We start from the raw sequence: 26,599 nt of genomic DNA, 5'->3' as shown, positions 1-26,599 counted from the left end.
GTATGCAGGCAGTCACGAGGTGCCTTCACGAATGCAGAATGAGATGGAGGGAAGCAGGAGGTGCCCTCGTGGGTACCAGTAAGCTAGGAAGAGTCTTGCTTTGGGAACCTCCACGGACATCCATCTGGCCTGAAGCAGTAAGGAGAGGCTCCATGCTGAGAAGGGGCTTTTATTTCGTAATCTTGAGCTAACACCACCCTTCCTGTTGCTACCTGTCTAGAGCTGGGGCTGTGTGCTGGTGTCTGGGAGGGAGCTTCCCTTCTCAAGGTCAGCAGGACTCCAAAACAAACCCAAGAAGCACAACAGATTAGCAAACTGCAGGGTGGGGTGCATAGCCCAGGGAGCTTCTGCCAAGGCTTGCAGAGGATCCAGTAGGCAAGGGCGTGATCTACTGTGGTAGGTGCCTCTAGGGCCTGGGTGGTTGGAGATGCCCCTGACTGACTTGGTTTCAAGTCTGGGCTAATGGGCCATGAATGGTGGGGTACGAGGGACAGGGATCCTGGAGACAATCATGTCCAGGAAGGACTTTGTACCCACATGAGCCAATCAGGTCTCTCTGCACACACAGAGAGGCCTGTCATGAGTCAAGGGGCTCCTGTCCTCAGGCAGCCCCCCTACTTCCAAAAGCAAATGTGAATTTCTTGGGAGTCTTAGAAATTTTTTTATTTCATCTACAATGTTCTTACCTTGACAAGAGGCTAAAGAGCGAGGGGTCCTAACAGATTTGGGACCAGCAGAAGTCCTCTGAAGCAAGATGCTACCTTTCCTAACGCTGAGGGATGAGGCGCACACAGCCAGTCCCTCTCTGTGGAAGCTTTTCTCATGCACTTTTATCTGTGGAAGGGCAGCGTGGTACAGGATACATTTTTGTTTTGTTTCCAAGACAAGGCTTCTCTCTGTAGTCCTGGCTGCTCTGGAACTCAACTCTGTAGACCAGGCAGGCCTGGAACTCAAAGAGATCCACCTGCCTTTGCCTCCTGAGTGTTGGGATTAAGGGCATGGGCGACCACAGCCTGGCCAGGCCGCCTTCTTTGGCTGTGTCAAGCCAGCCCTGACACAGACTATAACCTCAGCTGGAGCACGGTGATTTTCCAGCTAGTGGGTTGGCCTCCCTAGCTGGCAGGCCTCCCCTCCCCACACCAAGGAGTGAGAAATTCTTTAGGGAGCACAAGTAGGTCCCACGGTCCGTCCAGCCAGCGAGTGCCTGGGCTTAGTAGGAATGACCCCCAGGACAAGAGATCTAAATCACAGAGTCCTTTGCCAAAGAACTTGCCCTGAGGGCCAGCACCTTTTATGTCCCCGACAGTAGACGGCAGGTACTCCCACCTTCACGATTTCTGAGAACTGCTGTGGTGGTGGGGGCAGGGACGACACACCGCTCGGTTGAGCACAACACTGGCAGAGTTGGGTAAGTGGGCTGAGTGGCCTAGGGAGAACTTTGTATCCTGGCTACCTCTCCCACCAAGTTAATTGTCCAGATCAAGGAAGTGGAACCCGTGGCTTAGCACAATGATTCTTGGGGAGGAAAATGGGGCTGAGAAAGATACAGGCCCAGCTGCCGCACTATTAATTTAATCCCTATACTTTTGCCCACTCAACTCCCCTTCCATTTGCCACAGAGGTAAGGAAGGGCACAATTCAGGATTCCCGCCCAGGCGGAAGAACCTAGCTCAGGATGCAACAACTGCCCGGGAAGTTCTGATACAACTCCTGACCAGTTTACTAAGTCGGCTTCTTTTGGACGTAAGGCCAGCACAGTTTAGAGAAAGCCCAAGCAAAGACTATGTAAACCACCAAACTGGCCAATTTCAAGTCTGCCATCACGCCCCATCGCACGTTCCCAGCCTGGATTTCCATTCAAGGTCCCCGCCCTGCACCCAACCCCTCGCAAGCAAGCCAAGGAAGCAGAAGCGGAGGCAACCATGGTCTCAAACCATTTATTTCTCCCGACCGGAAGGTGGCCATCATTACGGGTGGATAAACACAGAACGGGGCGTGCAGCAAGACTCGAAGAACAGCGGTGCAGGTAAGTGAGGCCCGGGCTCAAGCGAAGGTGGAACCGTTCCAGCCCACGTTGGCTGCGTTCATGTCGTAATAGTTGATGTAGACCCTGAGAGAATGAAAGGGTCTACTGAGCTAAAGCACGTGGTCTCGGAGGGCGTGCTGCGTGCCGGTGCCCACCGAACGCCCCCAAGCCAGCCGACCTCCCAGTGCCCCTCAACCCCCACGCACCGGTCCGGGCTGATGTGCAGGCGATCGGACAGCAGGCCGCACAGCAGCTTGCTGTAGTTGCGGTTCTGGGCGCCACCGATCTTGCCGATGCTGTGCAGGCTGCAGAGGGCGCAGGGGTCGCTCGTGCCACTAAAAGTCATGAGCTGGTCCGGGACCACGTGCACTGCGATGTACTGTGTGGGGGGAGGGGCGGAGAGCGGGAGGGACAGACACGCGGTTAGCCCGCCCGTGGTTACAGGGCCGCAGGTCTTGCAGAAAGCTCCAGCCGCCACCCGCCGGCCCGCCTTGGCTTCCAGCCCCATTCCTCCTCACACGTCCGGCCGGCCCACCCCACCCTACTCTCTTCCTGTGCCCTCCCTGCAAACCTGTGCCGGCTTGCCGGTGGCCTGCGCCAGCTGCTGGGTGAGCTCGGAGAGAAACCCCTCTGGCACGGAGGCGCGGGGAACATTGGTGTTCACGATGAACATAGGCATGGTGGCGGAGAGACTGCGAGCGACGGCCGGAGGACGGTGTAAAGCGCGGTGTGACCCAAGTCTGGGACCTGAGCTACGTGACCCAGCTCAGGACCGCCCCAAGCCGGCTGCTGCTCCTCCCCTCGCTACGCCTCCGCTGACGTCAGGCCACGTCCCAAAGGGGGCGGTGACTACGCTCCAGCGCGCTGTTTCTGCCGAGGTCTTGCTGTGCCTCTAGAAAATATTACATTGGCTCTCTGTTTCCTAAGATAGAAACGGAGGATGCCTCATTTAATAAGCTAGGTAGTGAGGACTTGACTCTAGCGATTAGGTTCGTCGAGACATTGCAAGTAGATGCTGTACAGATTAACCGTATTAGTAGGAGCAAGTTCAGGTCTGAGAGATTTGTACCAAGTAGAGGAAACTTAAGCCATTGATGGGACCGGTAGGTTGGCCTTATCTCTCCTGCCAGTGGGTAGGATCGACGGACTTTAGCGAATACGATTTAACCTCAAACAATGAGCCAAAAACGTGATGGCTTGTACTTGGAGAACAATCCTTCCTTGCCTTGGGAACTTTCTCTAAGCTCAAGAAATTAGCCAAGCCCCCATCACTTACTGGCTTTTGCTCTCCTGTTGTACCAACAGTCAGCCCTCGGTCCCCTGACACAGTACCACCCTCGTCCCAGCCACTTTCAACTGAGACTTTTTGTGTGTCCTGAGCCTCCTGGGACATGTGTCCACAAGGCCTACAATCCCCCACATGTAGGCTTTGTGCATGTGAAATGAGGAAAGAGGCAGGATGGGGTCACCATCCAGTCACTTCCCTGCATCTCTGTTGTTCCTCGCAGGTGAGGATGCTTGGAGAACTCTGGGGGAGGAATGGGCGTAGGTTGTGAGCCAGAGGTACTAGTTCTGCTCTGTCCTTAAGAGAGATTCCTAAACTGGCCATTTTGCCAGCCCTCAGGGAAGCCCTGCTCACATTAGATCCTGCAGAGTCACCCTCACCTAGAGCCCTTGGTAGACTTTAATTCCTCATTAACAAGTCAGACATCCAGCAGGTGCCCGCAGGAAACGTCACTGGATTTTGGGAACTCCCTTTGTTTTCCCTGGCCCATTTTTATTTCTGTTAAACGTTTTCCAGCCAGTCAAAAGGATGTAGTGGGGAATACCAGTTCTGTCTGCGACTTCAAGGTTTCTATGAGGTTTCTGACGGAAATGAACATAAAGAGACCTCCCTCCCTTTGGCTAACAGACTATTGAAACAATGGTTCCCAAGGAAATGGAATTCCCGCTGGAGCCTCATGCTGGGGAAAGAGAAAGACTGGAAGGCAGAGATTTTGCGAAGCTCTGGACACTTGTCAGACAGAGCACCTTGCCAAAGAGTCTGGAGCTCAGACAGCGCTGCTGGGAGGACCACATCTTGAGCAGGGTCTCTAGATTATGCGTACCTCTTGCTCTCTATTTAAATCTAAACTTCCTATCACAGGACCCTGAAGATGAACTTGGGGTGAGGGTCACTGGACTTCCTTTATGTGTCCCTCTTCCCAGTGTGACCACATTGAAATAAATCTCCTCTCTCTGCTTTGTGTTGTCATCTCTTCAGTTAGACTGGTGGTCAGAACGGCCAGGACCCAGGCTCTGAGTCTCACAGTTACAGGCACGTTGATGGTAAAATCACCAAGTCTGATGCCAACTAGAGCCAAAGGTCTCATTCCAGGGTTACTAGCTGGGCTCTGGCTCAGGGGTCCTTGATTTTGGGCAAGGGCTCCCCAGTATTGTTGGGGGGACACTTGGGTAACTTTGACTTGTTTACGGTTACCCTCTGGTCTTGGTAAGGATGTTAGAAGCTCCCTAGGCATGCCGTGCCTTTCATTTGCGCCCAGGTAGCTTCAGCCTCTTGTTCCCCATTGGCCTTTTAGATATCAGTTACAAAAAGCAATTCGCTATACTTAACAAGTTACCTTGTTAGGTTGCGCACTACAGACTAATGGCAAACAAAAGGCCCCAGCGGCCTTTCTCTCACAGCCTCCCACATCAGAATTGACAAGTGCCGGGTGGTGATTCTGTAATCCCCTAACTCCCAGGACTCCCCAGGTACCTGAAGTCCAGAGGAATAGCTGGTACCATAATTCCCATTTCCCCAAGGAAGTTTACAGGCCCAGGGTACCAACTCCAAGATACAAAGGGCAGGTTACCAGGGACAGCTCAGCACTCACCCATATAACCAAGGCATCTTAACTAAATGTACCTTTCCTTTCCCCATCGTCTCAGGGCCGTATTGCCCTTGCCCCTTCGGATTAGGCAAAACATCAATGCACACAAAACTAATTTTTAAGAAGAGTGACTTGATGCCATGCATGGTGGCACGTACCCTTAATCTTGGGAGGCTGAGGCACATGGGTCTCAGTGCACCTGTACATTCAAGGGCAGCCTGCTCTGCCTAGTCCGTTCTGGGACGGCCAGGGCTATGTAAAACAAGTGACTTGAAATGGATAGTCATGAAACTAGGGAGGAAAGAGTTCAAACCCTTGTGCACAGGGAACTTTATGATCTCGGCCCAAGAAGGGCAATCGATACTTTACCATGATGAACATGAAGAAAACCCAACCACATCCAGGTGGATACACCTAAAGCTATCGCTGGCATTCTGCTCTGGACCCCTTGTGTCTTCTTGGTCCTTGTCATCTGTTGAAAGAATTCAGAGGAAGCAGACTGTAGTGTCAGGGTTTATTCCAGAGCAAACCTGAAGGCATTCACTCTTAAGGGGTGAGAGCAGGCAGCCACCCCTTCGACCTGCCTTCTGGGCAGACTGGCCATTCCCTAAAGCTCACAGAAGAAACCGCTTTTCCTGAGAGACTGTATGCTGCCCAGGCGACACAGGGCCTACTTGAATTGTCTTTTACTGGAGGGGGCAGCGGTGTACCTCTGTTCTTTATCAGAAAGCCACCTGCTGGCTATCTCACACTTACGACTCAGGAGCCAGGTTTGGAAGGGTGGCTCTTTGGGCACTCCAGGATGTTACATGCCCTTCTAGGACCAGAGAAATGACACTGACCGTGGTGTGTAATTTCAGTCCTTGGTTTCACAGGCTGGTGGCAGTTGGTGGTCGGGGAACATGTGTCCAGGCCTAATGTCCTCCAAGTCTGTTAAATTCGAATTAGCTAGTTAGTTAAGTGGAACCGCCAACTCAAAATGTGGGCTGGATGAATGGGTCAGAGTCTTATTAGGGTGTCTATTGCTGCGATGAGACACTGACCAAAAGCAACTTGGGGAAGAAAGGGTTTATTTCACTCACTGTTCCAATTAACACTTCAAAGGTATCGAGGACAGAAACTGACAGGAGTTGATGCAGAAACCATACTTTCTGTTAACCAGCAAATCTCATGACGATCTCGGTACCTGAGGAACATCCCTGAGCGTTCTGGCTCTGATAGGTTCTACACGTGCCTTCTGTCTGCCTGTCCTGGGAATTAGTCTGTGAGAGAGTTAATTTTTCCTGTTTAAACGGAAAGCACGGTGAAGGCAGTGGTAGAAAGACAATCTCTTTCTGGCCACTGCTGTGTGTCTCCTGCCTTGATCCTGTAACATCATTGATGCCTTAACCCTAGAACCTGTGCACACTCAAAGTGTTCCATGGCAAGAGGCTCTTTGCCTACATAGGGGTGTGGATCCTCAAAAGGGGCGTGGCCATGGAGTGGCTAGGTGGGCCCAGTTTAGTTACATGGCCCCTTAAAACCAGAGGATTTCTGGGCTAGAGAGATGGCTCAGCGGTTAAGAGCACTGACTGCTCTTCTAAAGGTCCTGAGTTCTATTTCTGAAAATCACATGGTGGCTCGCAACCATCTGTAATGGGATCTGATGCCCTCTTCTGGTGGGTCTGAAGACAGTGTACTCATATACCTAAAATCTTATAATTAAAAACAGGATTTCTTTTAGCTAGTCAGACTGTCAGATCCGAAAGAGGATACCCAGAATTGTTATTGGCTTTGCAGATGAAGGGGGCCATACCATCTTCAAGATGGAAAAGTGAGTTCCTGTTTAGATGACCATGATCCAACCATTATGAGGCCTTACTCTGAAGACTCACCCATGTACTAGACCCCCCCAACCCACAGCAACTGTGCACTAATATATGGACGTGGTTTAAGTTGCTAACTCTAGGGCGAATTTCATAAATAACTGGTCTGCCTGCTGTCCTTAGAGCTCTAGTATGCTGAGAATGGGCAGGCCCAGGAGGACGTGGCAGATGGAGGAACTGACTTGCCCTTCGTGCTCATTGACAGCAACGTCCGGGACCTGTTCGCTTACACCATTGTCTGTGCCATAGTACCTGGATGCCAGGTATTGTACCGTGCAAGTGGCGTCTTGCCAACGGAGGTGCCATCCCTCCACCCCGATCTCTTACCTACCTCTCTGCCTGGAATTGAACATGACCTCGGAATGTATATAACGGGTATCAAGGAGCCATGAGCTGGTGAATCAGGGCAAGGACGGGGAAGCAAACATTCAAAGGAACCTAGAGAGGTGTGGCACCTTCGGTTGGCCTTCAAGACCCTTCAAGAGGAAGCCAGACCCTCCATTAACTCTAGTAGGTAGAGGGCCTGGCCAACTCCTCCCTGAGGAGGCAGAGGGAGCATGCACCTGCTATTTCCCTTGGTCTTTTTCCATAAAGGAACCGTTCTCCAGAGACCAGGTGGATTCTCTGAAGTGCTTCCACCACAGCCCCTCCCCCCTACTCCACCCCCAGCCCCAGCATGCACTTTCTGCTTGTCCCTTGGCAACCCTCCACAGTGAGGACCAAGTGGCCCCAGAGCTCCCAGCTGCTTCAGTCACTGTGCCCACTGAATGTAGGAAACATCACAGCCAGCATAACCTACCAAAGGCTAGCCCATTCCTATCTAGTCATATTTGAAGACTGAGGAGAAGTATCACCCCCAACCAGCCCCACCTGAAGGGTCAGTAATTTTCAAAAATGTCTGCCAGGAGACCACCCAAGAAAGCTTTCCAGCATGGGGGAAACCCACACCACGAAGGGCTCAGTGTGGGTGAGGGCACTGCTTGTCGGCTTTTGACCTCTATACCTTCTCATTTGCATTGGCACCTATCCCCAGCTTGGCCCAGCGCAGTAGGGCCTTTCACAGACCTTGTGCGAAGAACTGTTGTCTTGTCCACTGCCTTCATTGGGTAGTCCCATTGTTTTGAATCGCAGCATTTACATATTTGGATGGTATTAATCAAACTTTAAATGTATGCGTTGCAAATATTTTCTTCTGGTCATGGCTTGCCTTTCCCCTCCCCCACCCCCCAGATAGGGTCTCATGGGTGGCTTCAAGTTCACTGTAGTAAAGACTGACCTTAAATATCTGATCCTCCTGCCTCCACCTCCCAACTAAACATCTTATGGTGTGCCAGGGATTGAACCGAGGTTTGTTTTCTTTTGTTGTTGTTCACATGAGTACTTTTATTATTTGTACCACAAAAGCGCTTGGTGGTTTCCCTCAGTCAATGTCCATTGCCTGACAGGATTCCTGTGGAGCAGGGAGGTCTTGATGTTGCTGAGCTTGGAGCTTGCCGGGTCAGTGGGAAACCCTGGCACTTTCCCGAGCCTGCCCCTCTGGCTCTGGATCTTTGCTACTGAGCTCAGTGTTGATCAGATGTTCTCAGTGCATCGGAGCCTTTCCTCAGATTCTCAGGTGATTTTTCAGAGTCTTTCTGGAGGAGACCTTTCTTTTGGACCCCCTGTGCCGGTGGGAGGCATGGCAGAACCTCTTGTCTTTTTAACCATTCCATGATTTGGACATTGTTTCCCACAACTAGGAATTGAGGCTTTGTTACTTCCTCGGTGGTCTTCGGAGGTACTGGGCTCAACTGCTCCTCCCCATCCTCCATAACTGAAGCCTAGCAGAGGTCTCTGAACCTAGGTTTTGTGTATGTTAGGTAAATACTCTACCAACTGAGTCACATCTGCAGCCCCTTCTTCATTTTCTTTAAATTATTTGTGGGGCTGGAGAGACGGCTCAGCGGTTAAGAGCACTGACTGCTCTTCCAGAGGTCCTGAGTTCAATTCCCAGGAACCACATGGTGGCTCACAACCATATGTAATGGGATCTGTTGCCCTCTTCTGGTGTGTCTGAAGACAGCTACAGTGTACTCGTGCATGAAATTTATAAATAAGTCTTTAAAAGAATTATTTGTCTGTGCCTATGTCTCTTTGTATGGTGTGATGTGTGTGTGCATGCGGGCGAGCATGCGTGTGTGTGTGTGTGTGTGTGTGTGTGTGCATGCGTGGGAGCATGCGCGCAGGTACTGTGAAGGCCAGAACAGAGTCAGATCCCTGGAGCTGGAGGCGTTTGTGAGAAACTAACTTGGATGTTGGTATCTTAACTCTGGTTCCTCACAACAGAGCAGCAAGCACTCCTAGCTGCCAAGTGGCCTCTCCAGCTCCCACACCACCCCTTTTATTCTCCCCACAGTCTTCCTAAGAACAGGGATTTTTTTATTTTGATGAAGTCCAATTTATAAACTCAAGTTTTATTATTCATGTATTCTTGTGTCTAGGAGTATCTTTGTTATCCCAATGTTGTTCCAGAGATGATTTTCTTCTAAATTTTTGGTGGTTTTAGCCTCTAAATGTGTGTGTGTGTGTGGGTGTGTGTGTGTGTGTGTGTGTGTGTGTGCTCTGTGTCTGTCAGCATATTGTGCACATGTGTGGGGCTCATAGGACAACTGTGACAATGATCCCCTGCTTCTACCTGGACATGGGCGCTGAAGACTTGCACAGCAAACGGCCTTACCATGTTTCTGGCTTAGCGTTCATGTTTCTGTTGATCAATTTTAAGTTAACTTTTAAAATACACATGCCTGAGTATATGCCGGTGCCCATAGAGGATGGAGGAGGATGTCAGACCCCTGAAGTCCTCTACAAGAGCAGCCATTAAACAGAGCCATCTGTCCAGCCCTGGCTAACTTTTTTTTTTCCCCCGGAGCTGGGGACCGAACCCAGGGCCTTGCTCTTGCTAGGCAAACGCTCTACCACTGAGCTAAATCCCCAACCCCCCTGGCTAACTTTTATGTGTGGTGCAAGGCAAAAGTTAAGTTTTCTGGTTTTTTTTTTTTTTTTTAATGGATGCCAGATACACCATTAAAGACATTACCTCTTCCACCATTAAATTATTTTGGCATCTAATCAAGAAAAGAATCATTTGGCAATTGTATGTACATAATTGGCTGACACTTAGCAGAAATCACAAGTAAATTACGGCGGTGAGTTGTCTGGAGAGAAAAGCCTCTGCACTGAGGGGACATAGAGATTGTCTTAGGGAGAGGGGGACTCCATAGGACTTCCCGAGGATAAGAATAGCAGTCGCAGGCAGTAATTTAAGGGTGATAATCTTTATCTGTTCCTGCCCTAGCCCCCAAATAGTTGACACAAAGACCTATTAAGTTTATTAACAAGCTATAAGCACTGTGACTGGGCTTAAATTCATCCATTCTGGGGTTGGGGATTTAGCTCAGTGGTAGAGCGCTTGCCTAGCAAGCGCAAGGCCCTGGGTTCGGTCCCCAGCTCCAAAAAAAAGAATAAAAAAAAAAAATTCATCCATTCTAACCCTGTAAGTTGTCTACTTCCCAGCCATGGGCTCTGTGTTAGTGGCAGTCAGACCCATGTGTGTCGTCATTGGGAATCCTTGATCTGCTCATCCTGACTCCTGCTGGACCCTCTCCTCAAGGCTGCCACTCCTCCTCCCCCACCCGTTGGGACCCTCCCCTGAGATCGGAAGTCCAGTGCATGGTTATAGGCGAGCAACTTGCTATTAACCAATCAGATAATTGGGGAGCATTCCTTACACAACGTTGATATGAGATGACTCAATAAAGACAATGCAGGTGGCATTAGGATGCGACCAGATCTCTGGGCACATAAATCAGCATCTGAATACACAATGCCTGAGTATATGCCGGTGCCCATAGAGGATGGAGGAGGATGTCAGACCCCTGAAGTCCTCTACAAGAGCAGCCATTAAACAGAGCCATCTGTCCAGCCCTGGCTAACTTTTTTTTTTCCCCCGGAGCATCCCACTCCACACACACATACACACACACACACACACACACACACACACACACACACACACAGTATTCTAGGCTAGAGCCTTTTGTTAGCAGAGTTGAGGAATAGAAAGCCATTGTGTCTAATTGTGGAGTCTTTCAGAAGGCAAGCAACAGCCTCCCAAGAGATCCCTGTGTGGCCATCCTGCTTCTCTCTGCCCGGTTCTCTTATCCCACCTTTAGAAAAGCTTTTTACTTTGAGCACAAGAGTGCTTGTGTGCCAGAAGAGTTAGATCCTGGATCCTACAGAGCCTCCATCCGCAGCCCAGATGTTTACCCATACTGGCATCAGGAAACACCACAAAGCACCGCAGGCTGGGATACGTCGCCAAACCCTGTCTCAAACGAAGCAGCCGACAAATGCCAAGTGATGTAATATGGTGGCACAAGGCGACAGGAGGGGGTGCCTTAGCCGGCCAGCGCTGAGGCATTCCCCCTCCCACTTTCCCAGGTACCAGCAATATGGGGGGTCTAGTATAAAATGAAGTTTATCTGGGGACACAGAAGGGATGAGAAGGGAGTGGAGGCAGAGAAACAGGACAGAGAGCCGTCGTAGCCATTTCCCAGAACCCTTAGAGTAAGGATGAATGACGTATCACCAGTGGACCCTAGAGCCGCCTCCTCTATCGTCACTCGGGACATCGTTGTCCTTTCAGCAAAACTCAAAGGCCAAAGGCCTGCTCCCCACAGACCACGCCAGAGCTGAGGATAAAGGCAAAGACGCAGGACATGGCTAGGCAAGGCATCCTGGAAGAGAAACTCTACAGCAGACTGAGTGTGAGTGAGGCAGCGTCCAACCACTCCTTCCTCACTGTTAGTCTAGGCTCCGCCCCACACCTGAAAAGGGCTGCTTGCCCCTCCTCTCTCTCTTCTCTTGCTCCTGCTCTCCCTTTCTCCCCCACCCCCCCCCCAGAGCTCATGACTGATCTCTACCCTTCTCTCCCTCCCTCCCTCCATTCCTCCCTCTCTTCCCCCCCCCCTCTCTCTCCCCCTTCGTCTGACACCAGCCTTTCAACGCCTCTCCCCATACCCTGTATAAACTCTATTCTATACCATCCGGTAGCTGGTATCTGGGGGCTTGGGGGATGGGGACGGGATGCCTCAGCATGGGCCCATGGGAAGCACTTCCTTCCCCCACACCATACCACACCACCACCAAACGTACCTCCGTCCTCTCTTTTTATAAAACAATGCATCTAGGTACCCGTAGGCCCAGGGCCAGCCGGTCATCCAAGAGTAGCCACCATCAGCAGCACCTGACAGTCCACTCTGTCAATGCCCACATTACTAAAAAGGGAAGAAGCTCTGAGTTACAACCCCACACCCAGCCCCTGGTCCCTTTTTGCGGAGAGGTAACGGGGAGCCGGGAAACCTTCTGGAACAGGGTGGGAGTATAGTCTATTGTTTCAGGTGAATTTGACTTGACAGATTCCCTGGGCAGCCTTGGACAATCAACTACCCAAGTGACTTCTTATCCCAAAACAGTGGCACGGACACCTGGCAAACATAAGGTGCTCAATAAGTGCATCGTGCAAACGTCAGGTGCTCAATAAGTGCATCGTGCAAACATCAGGTGCTCAATAAGTGCACCATGCAGACATCAGGTGCTCAATAAGTGCACCATGCAAACGTCAGGTGCTCAATAAGTGCACCGTAGCTACGTCCTATCAGAGGAAGTGGAATGCAGACAACTGTACAGGCTGATTTTGCTGTTGCTCTTTTTGAGACCGGGTCTTATGTAGTCCTGGATGTCCTGGAACTCTCTATGTAGACCAGACTGGCCTCAAAACTCACAGAGATCTGCCTCCCCAGTGTCAGGGTTAAAGACAGATGCCACTCTCTGACATTTTACTGGCAATCAGGTCGCTTAAAAGAAACACCTAGGGCTTGGGATGAAGCTGTCGTACTTCAGCGAGTTCTCTTAGTGGGAAATTGTTCCTGGCTTTGTTGCTAGGCCCTACCAGGTTGTAGGGGAACCAGATGAGTCTGCACCTCTCAAGACCTGTGTGGCATATGACCCTTCCCTGTTAAGGCTTGGCATGTCCGCTTGTCCTCTGTCTTGTTAGGGTTTTACTGCAGTGAACAGACACCATGACCAAGGCAACTCTTATAAGGACAACATTTCATTGGGGCCGGTTTACAGGTTCAGAGGTTCAGTCCATTATCACCAAGGCAGGAGCATGGCAGCATCCAGGCAGGCATGGTGCAGGAGGAGCTGAGAGTTCTACATCTGTTCCAAAGACAAACGAGAAGACTCAGAATCCTCAGACAGCTAGGAGGAAGGTCTCAAAGTCCTTGCCCACAGTGACACACTTCCTCCAACAGGACCACACCTACTCCAACAAGGCCACACCTTTTTTTTTTTTTTTTTTGGTTCTTTTTTTCGGAGCTGGGGACCGAACCCAGGGCCTTGCGCTTCCTAGGCAAGCGCTCTACCACTGAGCTAAATACCCAACCCCGCCATACCTTTTTTTAAAAAAAGTATTTAATGGACATGAGATAAGACTACACTGTACTACTGTGTCTTCAGACACCAGAAGAGGGCATCGGATCCCACTACAGACGGTTGTGAGCCACCATGTGGTTGCTGGGATTTGAACTCAGGACCTCTGGAAGAGCAGCCAGTGCTCTTAACCGCTGAGCCATCTCTCTAGCCCAAGGCCTCACCTAATAGTGACACTCCCTGGGCTGAACATATCACATACTCTTATTACTGACTAGAAATGGATGTAGCAAGCTGGCCCCCAAGCTGACCCTGAGTTTTGCACAAGAAGATCCTTCTCATCAGCACAACTCGACTCGATCTGAAGGACTTACAGCTTTCTTAGATAGTGAAAGAATTTTGAGCATGGAATTTGTTTCTTTTTCAAAGGGCTTGGTCCGACTGGGTCTTAGACAATGTAGCATCTGAAGTCAGGTTTCAGGCTGTGTAAGGAAAGCCTGAAAGGACTGATCTCTCAGAGCCTGACTCAGCGCCTCTGTGTTTGTGCTCACCAGAGCCTCTGGCCAGGGCAGAAGAGGTTACATAATTGCACAGTCAGGCCAACTCCCTCTCTGTGCATGGCGTTCCCTAGGAACCTGACTCAGTGCCTCTCTGTTTGTGCTCACCAGAGCCTCTGGCCATCACAGAAGAGGTTACATAATCACACACACACAGAGAAGCCAGCTCTCTCTCCAAGAATGGCATTCAGCCGCCTTTCTCAGAGTTTTCTCCGTCTGTTCATCAACAAAGCAGGAAGGGTAGCAAGAACAGAAGGTGCAGGCGGACTGTGTAGGGGGGGGCGGGGTTGGGGGTGGGGGGGCTGCCTAAAGAATCTGTTCTCTCACACAACCGTGTCAGGCAACTTTGTTAGGCAGCAAAGTACCCAGAAGAATGGAGTTGGAAGCAGGCTAAGCTAACTACTGGGTAGAATAAGAGCTATGAGGTAGCAATTTGCCGTAACTGAAACAGGTGCTTGGGCTACGTTAGAAATTTCCATTTCTTTCTTTCATCCAGGGAAGACTGCCAGGTCTCATTAAATGTTAAGACAAACAAACAAACAAACAAACAAACAAACAAAATGGGCTGGAGAGATGGCTCAGTGGTTAAGAACACTGACTGCTCTTCCAGAGGTCCTGAGTTCAATTCCCAGCAACCTCATGGTGGCTCACAACCATCTGTAATGAGATCTGATGCCCTCTGTGTGTCTGAAGACAGCGACAGTGAACTCATATGCATAAAATAAATAAAATCTTTAATAAAAATAATAAAGAATAGATATTCAGACAACAGCTATTACCTCGTTCCCTTGTGCAGGGAGAGCCCCAGTTTTGTGTGCCACTGTCCCCCTACTCCCACATGTCTTCCTTAAGGATGACTTATTTTGTCATTCTTTCTCTCATTTTTTTTAAAGATTTATGTTATTTATATAAGTACACTGTTATTGTCTTCAGATACACCAGAAGAGAGCATCAGATCCCATTACAGATGTTTGTGAGGCACCATGTGGTTGCTGGGAATTGAACTCAGGACCTCTGGAAGAGCAGCCAGTGCTCTTAACCTCCGAGCCATCTCTCCAGCCCCCCTCTTTTTTTCTTTAATAGAATGTTCCCTTTAGTGGCATCCAAAAGATGAGGGTAGGGGTTGGGGATTTAGCTCAGTGGTAGAGCCCTGGGTTCGGTCCTCGGCTCCGGAGAAGAAAAAAAGAAAAAAAAAATTTCCAAAAGATGAGGGTAAGCCTTGGCTCTCAAGAGAGTCTCGATTCTGACAGCCGGCGAAGATTCCTTAGAGGCAAGCCTAGAACCTGACTGGAGTCTGCTGTGGAGAGAGTCCCTCTTCAGTCTTCTGAGTCCACAGTGAAGCTGGCCTCCAAGTCAATGCTCGTGGAAAGAGCGAATACACAGAGAATGTGGTATCCTGTGATCCTAGCACTGGAAAACTGTGGAGGCAGTGTGCAGCCAAGAGAGGCCATGGAGTTCAAGGACAGATCAGGAGGGGGCTGGGGATTTAGCTCAGTGGTAGAGCGCTTGCCTAGGAAGCGCAAGGCCCTGGGTTCGGTCCCCAGCTCCGAAAAAAAAAAAAAAAAAAAAAAAAAGAACCAAAAAAAAAAAAAAAAAAAAAAAGAGTTAAGGACAGATCAGGATGTACAGCAGGGCCCTGTCTCAAAAACAAAGCAGGCTGGATGTGGTAGCGCACACATGGGGTGGAGACGGAGGGCAGCTGAAGGATCACAAGTTCCGGGTCCTCCCTTGCTACATAAGGATCAAAGTCAGCCTGGGCTACAGGACATGCTGCCTCACACAGCATCTTGTTAGCAAGTTGAAAGGGTGACTGAGAGTTTATTCTCTATCTAGGCCTTTCTCTAATGCTGACTCAGTATAGCCTGAGGGGGCGTGGTATGAGGGGCGTGGCATGAGGGGAGCTGCACCACACCTCTAGGCCCCTCCTTATATCAAACCGGGACCTGCAAGTTAAATTCACAACAGCACAGCCTCTATTAAAGCCCCCACAGTTTCTGCCTCTTCCAACGAAGTTTCATTCTGACTGTGCCAAGTGGTGGTGAGAGGAACTGGAGATCCCAGAAGAAGGGGGCGGGTGCACTTGGGCTAAAGATTCTTTGAGGCCAAGTGACTGACTAACTTGGAGACTGTGGAGTTAAAACCTTGCAAATCAGGGCCAACTTACCTTGGGCTCTTTCAATCTGTCTGAAAGCCTTCATTGTTTACCGCCTGTCTGACCTAACATCTTAAAATGTATTCTTGGCAGACCACCAGCTTTCAACAGTCAAAAACCTCAGACTGTTCTCAGCTAATATCTGGAACCTATAGTAGAATTTTCCCTACTTTGCTATAACCCACGACCTGTAGCCCACATCAAAGTTAGTACTTTTGATTTATTATTTTCTGTGTTCTGTAACTAATAAAGTCTCCCGGAACCATGTCCACAGGGGAACATGGTATTTGTGCAAACCTGAACTTGTCGGCGTTCCCAGAACAGACTATCCCTAATCCCCTCTGCGATGAGAACTGTGGTTTTGTGCCAACAGTGGGTGGTTAGCTAGAACTGCTGCTGCTTTACTGACCAGGGAAGCATAAGTTGGTCCAGCAACACAGGAGAGACATTTGGGTGTTGGCAAATTCAGTTTGTGAATAGCTCTGAACCAGCGACCCCCAGGAGATCTTTGGTTTGCCTTGGAGAAACTGTTACTCCTGTGTTCAAGAACTCTTCACAAGGGCTGGGGATTTAGCTCAGTGGTAGAGCGCTTACCTAGGAAGCGCAAGGCCCTGGGTTCGGTCCCCAGCTCCGAAAAAAAGAACCAAAAAAAAAAAAAAAAAAAAAAAAAAAAAAAAAGAACTCTTCACAAATGCAGCACTGTTTGTAGCCCAGGAAAATCAGAAACAACTCAGAGGTCAATCATCAAGCAAACGGAGAAGAAATAAACTTTGGTGTATAATAGAATAGCCCCCACTGGACCAGAGGGAGAGTATGTGTGTGGGTAAAATCATCAATGTAGGGGCATTAAAGTTGGAAGGAAGCCAGGCAAGGTGGCGTACACATGTAAAGCGAACAGTGGCAAGCCAGAGACAAGAGCTCAAGGTCAGCTAGGTTCACAAGAATAGAGAAAAAAACAAGAGGAGGTTGGGGAGGAGGAAGGGAAATGAGCTCCCGCATCAGTAGCTTGCAAACAAACGTTCTTACTTTATTTAAGAATGTACGAATGTGGGGTTGGGGATTTAGCTCAGCGGTAGAGCGCTTGCCTAGCAAGGCCCTGGGTTTGGTCCCCAGCTCCAAGAAAAAAAGAAAAAAAAAAAAAAAAAAGAATGTACGAATGTGAAGGGAAAGAAACCTCGGGTGGTGCAGGTTACAAATTGGTTCACATTCTCTTGTTCACATCACTGGTTTCTTTCATTCTCTCCCCAGATGTTTCTTTTTCTTTTTTCTTTTTTCTTTTTTAAATATAAGCAGCACCCCTCCCCTCCCTCCCGCCGAAACTCTCCCCAGATATTTCTTGGGTGCCCTGAAACCAGCCCCACAGTGTCACAGCTCTGATGCGTGCAAGCCCTCTTCCCTCAACCTTTCGCCAGCATGTGCAAGGTTCGGCCTTGGCAAACATTAACCGACAGTGTAGGGACGTTTTGCAATCACAGCTGTCTCTCTAGCCCCCTGGCACTGACTACTGCTCTTCGGTTTCTAGTCCTCAACGACCCAGATCCACGGTGGGTGGCTCTGCCTGATCCAGAGATCAAACACACATGCCTATGCCGCCCACAACTGGCTGGAAAATTGGAACTGGTCTTATCCAAATGCTAACGCCAGTCTGAAACCCAGGCAGCCTTTGTTTAAAGTTGAGGTCAAACCCACTAGTTAGGAACAGGGCTGTCCAAAGAACACTCTCCTGTCCCCCGTCCCCCCCCCCCACTCCTAGCCCTTGACTTCCAGAATTGGACCCTCACCTAATATTTTTACCCAGGGAGAAGACTGAGAGTGGGGGCAAGATGCCCATGGACAACAACTGCTCCTGACCCCTCCTACCAGCGGGGATCACTTATTCTGCAGATGGAGAACGATAGGATAGAATCCCCCAGCTATAGAAATCCAGAAATCGCTGTGCTGAGACCACCTGGTCAGCCATGTCTATATCTCAGTGAGAACTGTTTATTGAGTCTTTGGCTGAGCAAAAAATTAGTAAATAAATAAATAAATAAATAAGAGATTACAAATTCCTCAAACCTGTCTTGACCTGCACGTACCCTCTACAGCTGTATCTATTTTCCCCATACTTAAACCCAGGGCCCTTGACCGGCTAGCTCCTTCCCTTTCATACGACTTCATCGTAGTGGGGAAAGGTGCTGTTCCTTGCTTATAAACGCAGGCGCATCTATTGAGTCAGATTGTGGTCTCTTTTCTGCCTTCTGCTTCTTTATTCTGGGCTCTTAAATCAAACAGGAGAATTGAGTGGGAACAGTAGAGGGCAGCTCGTAATAAAGACCAGCCCATAAGCCGAATCGGTGCCCGCCCTTCCTCTTACCGATCCCTCTCGGACCCATTTGGCTCTAAGGCTTCTCCTCCAGGGGACTTAGACTAAGAGCTCACCCCCGGCCGGCTGCAGGAGCTTCGCCAGGATTGGCCACAGATTCTGCCGGGAACCGTCTCATCCCCAGCTCTGCTCCACCCCGATCTGACTCAATTCTAGAGATTTCCCACACTGCGCGTACACTCTTGTCGCCAGGAGGCGACAGAGTACATACTCTGCAGAAGCCAGTCTTTATGGTGTGTGTGTGTCTGTCTGTCTGAGGTCATCAGAATTGGCAACAAGCACCTTTAACTTCTGAATCATCCCCAGTGCTCACACTTAATTTTTTTAAGGGTATATGCTGTGATAGAATCCCGCGTGTGATAGAATCGGTACGTGTCCTGACAGACCACACCAGGCCAAAGCAGTTGTTCCACGTGGGAGAAGCTTATTGGGGGGCTACGGAGATAAAGGGGGAAAAGAGAGAGGAGAAGTGGCAAAGGTCAGGAAGGGTCTGCTTTTTATTTAAACTGTGATGTAACCGCTCGCAGGTAAAGGTGGGAGCTAAACCAAATAGACGCTGAGAAATGTATGGCCATCGCCATGGCAACAGTCTGTTGCCATGCGGGTCCATGTCGCCTATGGATGACGTCACCGCTGGGTTCGGAGGCGAAAGCGGGGTCCTGACACGAACGTGTGTTTTTTTGTTTTTTGTTTTTTTTTTTTTTTGGGTTCTTTTTTTCGGAGCTGGGGACCGAACCCAGGGCCTTGCGCTTCCTAGGTAAGCGCTCTACCAGCTCTACCACTGAGCTAAATCCCCAGCCCCCCCCTTTTTTTTTTAAAGATTTATTCATTTATTATATATAAGTACACTGTAGCTGTCTTCAGGCACACCAGAAGAGGGCATCGGATCTCTTTACAGATGGTTGTGAGCCACCATGTGGTTGCTGGGAATTGAACTCATGACCTCTGGAAGAGAAGTCAGATGCTCTTAACCGCTGAGCCATCTCTCCAGCCCCATGAACGTGTGTTTTTTGTTCTTTTTTAGTAAATTTATCTCGTCTTAAAATTCCTAGTCCAGGAACGGGGAGGGGGCTGGAGAGATGGTTCAGTGGTTAAGAGCACCCCACTGCTCTTCCAGAGGTCCTGAGTTCAACTCCCAGCAACCACATGGTGGTTCAGAACCATCTGCAATGGGATCTGATGTCCATCTGTAATGGGATCCAGTGCCCTCTTCTGGTGTGTCTGAAGACAGGGACAGTGTATATGTATATATACCTGAAATGAAATAAATAAATCTTAAAAAAAAAAAATGAAGAGTGAAAAATTCTAAAGACAGACACTTAGTTTTTGTTATAGAAATGGACAAAGGTTTGGAGGGTATCCAGTGCAATTCCCATGTCTTCGGGTCGCAGAACAAACAATTAGGTCAGGAACACATGGGTATTCATGTAGAGACAGCTTATTAAGAGAGTTATCTCGCTTGGTATAGTGGTGCACACCTTTAGTCCCAGCATCCAAGAGGCAGAGACAGGCGGATAGTGGGAGTGCCAGGCCAGCCTGGGCTACATACTGAGATGTTGTCTCCATAAGCCAATAACTGAAACTTAAAAATTATAAGCATATCCAAGACTCAGCTGGCCAGATTGATGGCTGGAAGGCCCTAGTTTGGAAGATCCTTTTTGGCTAATTTCCTGACTCGTAACAGCGGAATTGTCCTACAGAGAAAAGAGCACACAGATAGAAAGACCCACCTGGGAAGCCAAAGGAGTGGTTAAGCCATGAAGACTTTCCTCCCCTCTCTCAGTGTTAGTCCTTTTTTTTTTTTTTTTTCCGGAACTGGGGACCGAAACCAGGGCCTTGCGCTTCCTAGGCAAGCGCTCTACCACTAAGCTAAATCCCCAACCCCTCAGTGTTAGTCAATGTGTCATGTCCCGGTCAAGCTTTGGACTTGTTGGGCTGGCTCATCAGCAGGGGCCTATTGGTGGGAGTCAAAAGCCTACGGGGGCCTTTGTTTTAAGCCGCTAGACTTTTGTCTCAAGTCAGGAGGTTGAGGAAGAAACCAGCCATCTTGGAGAATCGCCACCTTTATTACCACGGTCCCCCAAGTCACTCTGTCTGCCTAGGAGCCTGGCTAACTGCTAGTCTGTCATTTTCCTCTGAGTCCACTGCTTGCATGTTTCCTCACTTCTTTTTTTTTTTTTTTTTTTTCGGAGCTGGGGACCGAACCCAGGGCCTTGCGCTTGCTAGGCAAGCGCTCTACCACTGAGCTAAATCCCCAACCCTCTTCACTTCTAATAAATACCTTTGTCCGATTGCTGATTCTGTTAGCTTCCAGGAGGTTCCATTAGGCTCCTCCCAGGGACCTAGGAAGGGCTTACGTCATCACCTGCCGCCATTACGGCATTACGCCATTACCGCCAGGTGTAGGTAGCATATACATGTACTACTCACCACCCATCTCTCTCTTCCTCTCTGCCCCCCCCCCCACGTGTTCCTGGCGGTCTCTCTTCCCCTTTCTGACTTACTCTGTCCCCCTTCTCTGCCCTCATGGGTCTGCTCAAGTCCGTCTGCCTCTGAGATTTCTCTGCCACCACCCACTGCACTCCATGCTCTTCCTGCCTCTTCATTCGTTAGCTGGCGGCGAAAACAAATCCAAATAAGACCCGTAGAACTGCATCCTCAGGACCATATGATATGCCCAGGGGTCCTAATGGAGGCACCTTTTCAATCAAGATCCCGTCTTCCCAGATGTGTCTCCAGCTTGCGTCAAGTTGACATAAAACTAGTGGGCATAGGGCATTTGCACCGGCTATTCCTCCTCATGGCCATCCTACCCAGAGGCCCAGACATTTCTGGAAAGTCTGGATCCCGCAAGCAATCAGGCCCAGAGGGGCCAGGTCAGGTAGCTGGCTGAGGTCCAGCCCTTACACAGCTTACTTGGACTAGGCTTCACTCGTGTCTTGAGAGCGCAGCTGTTGTGCAGTTTCAGAATTCGATGCTAAAAATACTCTGTGGCCCAGAAGGAAGGGCCCTGACAAGGGGTCTAGCCACTTGTGGATGGGGCTTCTTAGAGCTGTGATGGAGTCTCATTAACCACGATGGAAGGGGTGGGTCCTGTATACTCAAACCCCAAGGAGGCCCTCTGATGACCAGGGGAGACCTCTAGGAGAGGGTGCCACCTCCTTGTCTCTTCACAGGACCTCTAGGATGAGTGGCCGTGTGTTTACATATCTATTTGGAAGGCAGGTGAGGCGGGGATTAGTTTGAACCCAGGCGGTTGAGGGTAGCCCAGGCAAACAGAGCCCAGCACTGCTTGTCTCTAGGCCCCTAGAACTCGGGTTTCCAGAGCTTACTCCGACTACAATAGCTTTCTAAGTAGAGAGGTGTCCCCTTTGACCAGTCCAAGGGAGGACGACTGGACAGGGATTTATATCAGGCCCCGCCATACTTCCTACCCAATTTCGGTTTCTCCAACTGCAGACTCTGAGCAGGGAGCGCCTTCTGTGGCTTTCCTGTTGCTGTTTGCCTGGCAAACTCGTCCTTCCCTCCAGACAGACTGCTTGCCTTATCAGCCCTTAATCTCAGAGGAGACAGACAAATACCCTCTGCCTCCTCGGTGACAACAGTCCCTCCCATTGCCCCTCCCCTGACCTCTGAGACTGGAGTGGCCAGTTACCGCAGAGGGAATTCCTCATCTTTCTGCATGGGCAGGAAACCTGACCTCCTTCCAGACCTCCCTCCGCGGATCCCTTACTAGATGGCGCTGGCCCTGGCCCTGGCGTGGGATGTGTGCAGCGGTCGGGTATCCAGCCACACATCACTACCTCTGCCTGGCCTGTGTAACGTAAGTGCATGCTGCGAAACGGGGTTTCACAGCCCGCCGCAGCCACTTCTCAGAGCTTTGGTTCAACTCCTGCTGTATATGCTGTAAGGTCATCTTAAACACCACGCCCCCAGGAAGGCGTGTCCAGCTCAGTACCTCCTGTTCTCCACAGTCAGGTGCTCAGTCCTGCTGATGGCTCTTGTCCCTGTGGAACCCTCTTGTTCTTGGCATCTACCTGAGACAACCTGAACTAGTTTCCCTGGTTCAGATCATATCCTCAGGGGACCTCAGGACTCTGTTCCGAACTTACCTCATCTTCCACACTGGTGTCCAAAGCTGGGCTCTTCATGCTAACAAGGGCATATCTGTTTGGGCATCCTTTTCCTCCTTCCTGATCATCATGGGGTTTGTCTAGCTGCATCCCACAGTCCTCTCCCAGGCCACCCTCCCTGGGCTGCTCACAGCCTTTCTTTGTCTTGAAATCCTTTTCTTTGCTTAGCTCCTGGACCTCTCTCCTCTTGGCCTCCTCTTTCTGACTGCCATCCAGGCCTGGCTTCTTCTCTGTCTTAGGCTGGAAACATCTTGGAGAGGAGGAAGCTGTAGTTGCTAGTTTTTACAAACATTGGTCGACTGATCATAAACACTCACATTCTTAGTTTCTGGGAGAAGGCTTCGCCTAATGGACTTGCCAAATTGTTCCGTGGTTGGAGGCCTTCAAGTCCTCAATATGGCTGTGCCCTTGCCAACAATACACATTAACTCTGGACTTCACTCATCCAGGGCTGCTCCACTCTCTATAACCTCTCAGAGGCCCAGACTGCAAAAGCCATCATCAATTTACTGATGACTGACATTTGGTCATACCTCTCGCCCAATACCACACTCCAGATTTGTCCAAGCAGCTGTCATGTAGATGCCCCAAAATCAATTAAGGACAGAGCAAGACTCTGCCTCCTGCCTTCTCTCCAGCATTCTCCATCTCCACCACAGGTAACGAACACCATCTCCATGCTCAGATTGACCCCTCTCTCACAGCCCTGTACAGTTTATGGGGAAAAAGCACTCCACCCCCTGGACCTCCAGGCTCCCCCCACTCAAGCCAATGATTACTCTGCCAATCTTTTGCCCTTAGACACATTTTAATTTTTATTTTGAGAATTTCTTTAAAAAAAAGATTTATTTTATTATATACATGTGAGTATACTATAGCTGTCCTCAGCCACACCAGAAGAGGACATCAGATCCCACTACAAATGGTTGTGAGCCACCATGTGGTTGCTGGGAATTGAACTCAGGACCTCTGGAAGAGCAGTCAGTGCTCTTAACCTCTGAGCCATCTCTCCAGCCCCTATTTTGAGAATTTTATACCCACATATGTGTTTTTATCAACTCTACCCCCTATTCCCTCCCCTCCCCCTCCAATTCCCTTCAACACTTTTCCTCCTTTATGTAAGCGCTCTCTCTCCCTCTCAACCCACTGAGGGAGGGAATAGGGATTCCATTTAGTGTCTCCTGAATGTACATGAGTGTAGGACCATCTACTGTAGTGTGGGCAGGTTTTCAGGAGCCACATCTCTCTCCCCAGCAGTCACCAGTTGTTACTAACATCTCAGACTTGGGGGTGGGACATCATCAGCCCTTCCCCCATCCACACATCCATGAGTCCATGTGGGCAAGGCCTGGTCACGTCCAGCAAATGCTGCTTCACCATGGTAGACAGCACTGCCCTGGGACATTTCTTTTAAAGAAGTGGCATGGCCAAGGGCGCAGCAGTGTGACAGGCTGTCCGGCCTAGGCTGTGCAAGGTTCTATTGCCAGCATCACAAGGCACATATCAAAGTGACTGAGGCTTGGCAGCACACGCCGTAATCCCAGCAGTGTATCAGGCAGGTTTGTGAGTTCAAGGCCATCCGTGTGAACCAAGCCTCCCTCTCAATAAACAAACAATAAAATACAGCAGAAAAATACGCACATCATGGGGTTGGGGATTTAGCTCAGCGGTAGAGCACTTGCCTAGGAAGCGCAAGGCCCTGGGTTCGGTCCCCAGCTCCGAAAAAAAGAACACAAAAAAAAAAAACAAAAAAACCACCAAACCACGCACATCATAAAAGCCTCCCGAGCCATTTACAAGCACATAGTTTATGTGCTGCTCACACCTGTGCAGTCACCAGCATCCTTCTATCTGTAGAACTTTCCATTTTTCAAACAAAAGTTCTGTGCCTATTAAATAGTAACTCCATTTCTCTTTCTTAGTAGATGGGAGGCAGTACTTGTCTTTGTTTTTAACATTTATTTATTTAATTTATATAAGTACACTGTAGCTGACTTCAGACACACCAGAAGAGGGCATTGGATCTCATTACAGATGGTTGTGAACCACCATGTGGTTGCTGGGAATTGAACTCAGGACCTCTGGAAGAGCAGTCAGTGCTCTTAACCACTGAGCCATCTCTCTAGCCCTGTACTTGTCTTTGTAATGGTCTCATTTCACCTAACAAGATGTCTTTATGAACCATCAGTGTTGGAGGCTGCGGCAGCATTTTCTTCCTTAAGGGCTATATAATATTCCCCTGCATTTTGCCTTTCCTTTAATCTGTCAAAGGGTACTTACTGCTTTACCTTTTCCACCATTGTAAATAATTCTATGAGTGTATAAATGAGTGTGTGTATCAATGAGAAAAAACATAGTGACATATATGCATGGAATGCCACAATAAAATTCATTATTTTGTATGGTAATTTAATTCATGCACTTTCCCCCTCAAGACAGAGTTTCTCTTTGTAGCCCTGGCTGTCCTGGAACTTGCTCCATAGGCCAGGCTGGCCTCCAGTGCAGAAGTGCTCATGAGTATTTTTTTTTTCAGCTTCTATTGGCCTGGCACCTGCTTTTGCCTGAGTGCTGGGTTTAAGGGTATACAACACCATGCCTGGCAAAAGTTTCTCTTTAAGTTCTGAGTTGACTTGCTAAGGGGTATATGGTAATTCTAAGCTTTAAGGTTTTCTTTCTTTTTTTTTCTTTTTAAAGATTTATTAATTTTACTTATATGAGTCCACCATCACTGTCTTCAGCCACACCAGAAGAGGGCATCAGATCCCATTACAGATGGTTGTGAGCCACCATGTGGTTGCTGGGAATTGAACTCAGGACCTCTGGAAGAGCAGACAGTGCTCTTAACTGCTGAGCCATCTTTCCAGCCCAAGTGTTAAGTTTTATTTGAATAAAATGAAATCACTAGTTTAGTTTTGTGAGACAGCGTTTTGTTATGTGGCTCAGGTGTCATGAGGAGAACTCACTATCCTGCCTCCGATTTCCTCCTGCTAGGGTTCTAGATACATCTGATAATTGTATATTTATTTGTGTATTTATTTAGATACATCTGATAACTGATATTTATTTGTTTGGGGCTAGGGTTTCACTATGTAACCCTAGCTGGCCTAGAACTCTCTCTGTTGACAAGACAAGTCTCGGACTTTCAGAGATCTGCCTGCCTCTGCCTTTGGAGTGTTGCGAATGAAGACAGGCAGTACCACACCCAGTGGTTGTCTTACTTTACACATTTGCTTACCACCTTTACTGTTCTCCCCAGTGGCTGAGCCATTTTAAATCTCCACAAAAACCGCATGAAAAAAATGTACGTTTCCATATCCTAGACAGCACACGTTACTGTTTTGTTTGTATAACCTTTTAGTGAGCACAGGGACCTTTTAGAAGTGACCATTAAATGTCATCTCCTCATCTTGGCTTCCCAGGTTAACTTACTTACCTTGGAGGTTCGTCTCAGGCATTATTTTCCATCAAGGAGCTGTTCTAGGTCGCGTGGTATTGAACTGTCTGGACCATGATGGACAGTGTCTTTGGTTGGCTACAGGATCCCCAGCATTTATCAGATTGTTCGGCACACAGTAGGTCCTCAATAAATGGTTAACTAATAGCATTTTTCTTTTCTACCAAATTTCTTTTTTTTTTTTTTTCCGGAGCTGGGGACCGAACCCAGGGCCTTGAGCTTCCTAGGTAAGCGCTCTACCACTGAGCTAAATCCCCAGCCCTTTCTACCAAATTTCAAGTTCCTCTCCAGTCTGCTCGCTTGCTCCAGCATGGCTCTGAACCTTCTTCGGTCGGATCCTCACTAAAGCGCACACTCAGGAGGATCACGACTGGAACTTGCACAAGATAGCTGGACTCCAGAGTTTTACAGGGTGTTGCCAGTAAAGCAGAGGCCGGCCGGAGGCCAGCCCAGCAAATCGGCCCGCCCCTTGCTCGCCTCTTTGTGCTTCTTTTCATGGTCCGCCCCCGTGGCAAGCTCGTGGGTTTTTGCTATTGGTTCTTCTCTAGATGATGTCAAACGACCAATTCTGATTGGCTACAAAACCTCCCACGCCTCCATAGCAGCCACAACAACCGCCACGTGCTCTACCGTGGGACTTCCTTATTGGCTAGCCGCCTCAACACACCTGGCCGGCCCGCTTTCTCTTCCCATTGGCTTTCCA

The 26,599-nt window shown here is 49.3% G+C and overlaps 1 protein-coding gene across 15 annotated transcripts; it reads right to left on the bottom strand.

Moving 5' to 3' along the window:
• Positions 1 to 1,923: 1,923 nt before the first annotated feature.
• Mif (macrophage migration inhibitory factor) lies at positions 1,924 to 26,008 on the bottom strand. Of its 15 annotated transcripts, none has more exons than XM_063279567.1 (7): positions 18,301 to 18,447; positions 11,958 to 12,079; positions 5,742 to 5,829; positions 5,269 to 5,371; positions 2,598 to 2,948; positions 2,233 to 2,405; positions 1,924 to 2,110 (listed from the first exon to the last, which is right to left on the bottom strand). In XM_063279567.1, the coding sequence occupies exons 5-7, from the start codon at positions 2,703 to 2,705 to the stop codon at positions 2,044 to 2,046; spliced, it is 348 nt and encodes a 115-aa protein (XP_063135637.1). In that variant the 5' UTR covers positions 2,706 to 2,948; positions 5,269 to 5,371; positions 5,742 to 5,829; positions 11,958 to 12,079; positions 18,301 to 18,447; the 3' UTR covers positions 1,924 to 2,043. The 15 variants fall into 15 exon arrangements, with proteins under 15 accessions (XP_063135637.1, XP_063135639.1, XP_063135638.1 ...); XM_063279569.1 differs by having other exon boundaries at positions 18,366 to 18,432; XM_063279568.1 differs by lacking the exon at positions 5,742 to 5,829.
• Between the last annotated feature and the right edge of the window lie 591 nt (positions 26,009 to 26,599).

The sequence above is a fragment of the Rattus norvegicus genome, chromosome 20 (genome assembly GCF_036323735.1).
Source record: "Rattus norvegicus strain BN/NHsdMcwi chromosome 20, GRCr8, whole genome shotgun sequence".
Taxonomy (NCBI): Eukaryota; Metazoa; Chordata; class Mammalia; order Rodentia; family Muridae; genus Rattus; species Rattus norvegicus.
This window is presented reverse-complemented; position numbering and strand designations above follow the sequence as displayed.

Bases quoted from the DNA above. Each gene is read 5' to 3' on its own strand.
- Mif (XM_063279564.1), bottom strand. From the start codon at position 2,705: ATGCCTATGTTCATCGTGAACACCAATGTTCCCCGCGCCTCCGTGCCA. The intron at 2,406-2,597 runs GTTTGCAGGGAG...CCCCCCACACAG, and splicing joins CCACCGGCAAGCCGGCACAG to TACATCGCAGTGCACGTGGT.